The sequence below is a fragment of the Nothoprocta perdicaria genome, unplaced genomic scaffold (genome assembly GCF_003342845.1).
Source record: "Nothoprocta perdicaria isolate Ctin4 unplaced genomic scaffold, notPer1 scaffold_398, whole genome shotgun sequence".
Classification (NCBI taxonomy): Eukaryota; Metazoa; Chordata; class Aves; order Tinamiformes; family Tinamidae; genus Nothoprocta; species Nothoprocta perdicaria.
This window is the reverse complement of record NW_020455641.1, coordinates 34312-36148: the sequence shown is the minus strand read 5'-3', so window position 1 is coordinate 36148 and position 1837 is coordinate 34312. Positions and strand designations below refer to the sequence as shown.

At 69.4% G+C, this 1837-nt stretch overlaps 1 protein-coding gene across 1 annotated transcript in view; it reads left to right on the top strand.

Moving 5' to 3' along the window:
- The window catches only part of METTL1 (methyltransferase like 1), a 3057-nt gene extending 1599 nt beyond the window's left edge, over nucleotides 1–1458 (top strand). Inside the window, exons 4-6 of the mRNA XM_026045084.1 lie at nucleotides 277–390; nucleotides 1144–1245; nucleotides 1327–1458. Coding sequence (XP_025900869.1) covers nucleotides 277–390; nucleotides 1144–1245; nucleotides 1327–1458 — 348 coding nt within the window. The remainder of the gene's footprint in view (nucleotides 1–276; nucleotides 391–1143; nucleotides 1246–1326) is intronic.
- The last annotated feature ends 379 nt before the right edge of the window (nucleotides 1459–1837 follow it).

Here is a 1837-nt window from a genome sequence, read left to right as displayed (position 1 = left end):
GTCCCCGTGTCCCCACATCCCCGTGTCCCCGTGTCCCCATGTCCCCGCATCCCCGTGTCCTCATGTCCCCGTGTCCCTGTGTCCCTACATCCCTGTTTCCCCGTGTCCCCGTGTCCCCGTGTCCCCGTGTCCCCGTGTCCCCACGTCCCCGTGTCCCCATGTCCCTGTGTCCTCATGTCCCCATGTCCCTGTGTCCCTACATCCCTGTTTCCCTGTGTCCCCGTGTCCCCGTGTCCCCATGTCCCCGTGTCCTCATGTCCCCGTGTCCCCGCGCAGCTCAGCAAGATGTTCTTCCTCTTCCCCGACCCGCACTTCAAGAGGACCAAGCACAAGTGGCGGATCATCAGCCCCACGCTGCTCGCCGAGTACGGCTACGTGCTGCGCCCGGGGGTGAGCGCGGAGCGCCGCGGCGTTCCCAGCCGGGGCGGCGTTCCYGGCAGGGGCTCTGGCATTCCCCGTGGGAGCTCCAGCATGCCCAATGGGGGCTGGCRTTYCCAGCCTAGCTGGCATTCCTGGTGCGGGCTCTGTCATTCCTGGTGGGAGCTCCATCATTCCCAGTGGGGGCTGGCATTCCCAATGGAGGCTGGCATTCCCAGCCTAGCTGGCATTCCTGGTGGGAGCTCTGGCATTCCTGGTGGGAGCTACAGCATTCCTGATGGAGGCCAGCATTCCCAGTGAGGGCTCAGGTATTCCCAGTGAGAGCTACAGCATTCCCAGTGGGGGCTGGCATTCCCAGCATGGACTCTGGCATTCCCAGCCTAACTGGCATTGCTGGTGGGGGCTCTGGCATTCCCGGTGGGAGCTACAGCATTCCCAGTGGGGGCTGGCATTCCCAGCATGKACTCTGGCATTCCCAGCCTAGCTGGCATTCCCAATGGGTGCTCTGGCATTCCCGGTGGGAGCTCTAGCATTCCCGGTGGGGGCCAACATTCCCGTCAGAGGCTCTGGCATTCCCAGCCTCGCTGGCATTCCCGGCGGGCGCTCTGGCATCGCCGGTGGGCTGTGGCGGCGGGCGAGGGATGATGTCGGGTCTCGCCTCGGCCTGAGTCACGGCGCCCGCGGGCCGGGCAGCGCCGGGACGTGCCGGTGCCGGCTCCGGCTCCGGCACCGGCGGCGATGCCAAGCGTGCCCGCGCGCCGCCAGGGCCTCGTTTACACCATCACGGACGTGGCCGAGGTGCACGAGTGGATCGCGCGGCACTTCRGCGGCCACCCGCTCTTCGAGGAGGTGCCGCTGGGCGAGCTGGTGAGCGCCGGGGYGCGGCGGGGGGGTCTGCAGGGCCCCCGCGGTGCCGCACGGCCCCCGCTCCGTGCCCCGTGTCCCCAGGGTGACGACCCGGTGGTGGCRCGGCTGGCCACGGCCACCGAGGAGGGCAAGAAGGTGCAGCGCGGCGGCGGCAGCACCTTCCCGGCCGTGTTCCGGCGCGTCGAGGACGCGGCGCTGCGGGAGGAGGCGTGAGGCGCCCGGCTCCATCCCGGCTCCATCCCGCGCCGGCAGCGGCCGCTTCCTCAATAAAACGGGACTTGGGGGTCCCGGGAGAGACCCCTGTTTGATCCCGGCTCCTCTCACCTGCTCGTCGGCTCCGTCACCCATCCGGAGGGGCACCGGGACACTTTCCCCTTCCSGGTTTTCCCGGTTTTGCCCGTTTTTGGCAGCGTTGCTGCGGAGCGGGAGGATTGGGCCCCCGCGGGGCCCTGCGCGGGAGCCGCTCCCGGCGGCTGCCTCAGTTTCCCGGCGCTGGCAGCGGTTCAGGATGAGCTCAGGCTCCCGGGAAAGGGGAGCGGATCCTGGCCCGTGGCGCGGGGAGCCCCGGAAAGCCCCCCCGACCCCCCCCGTG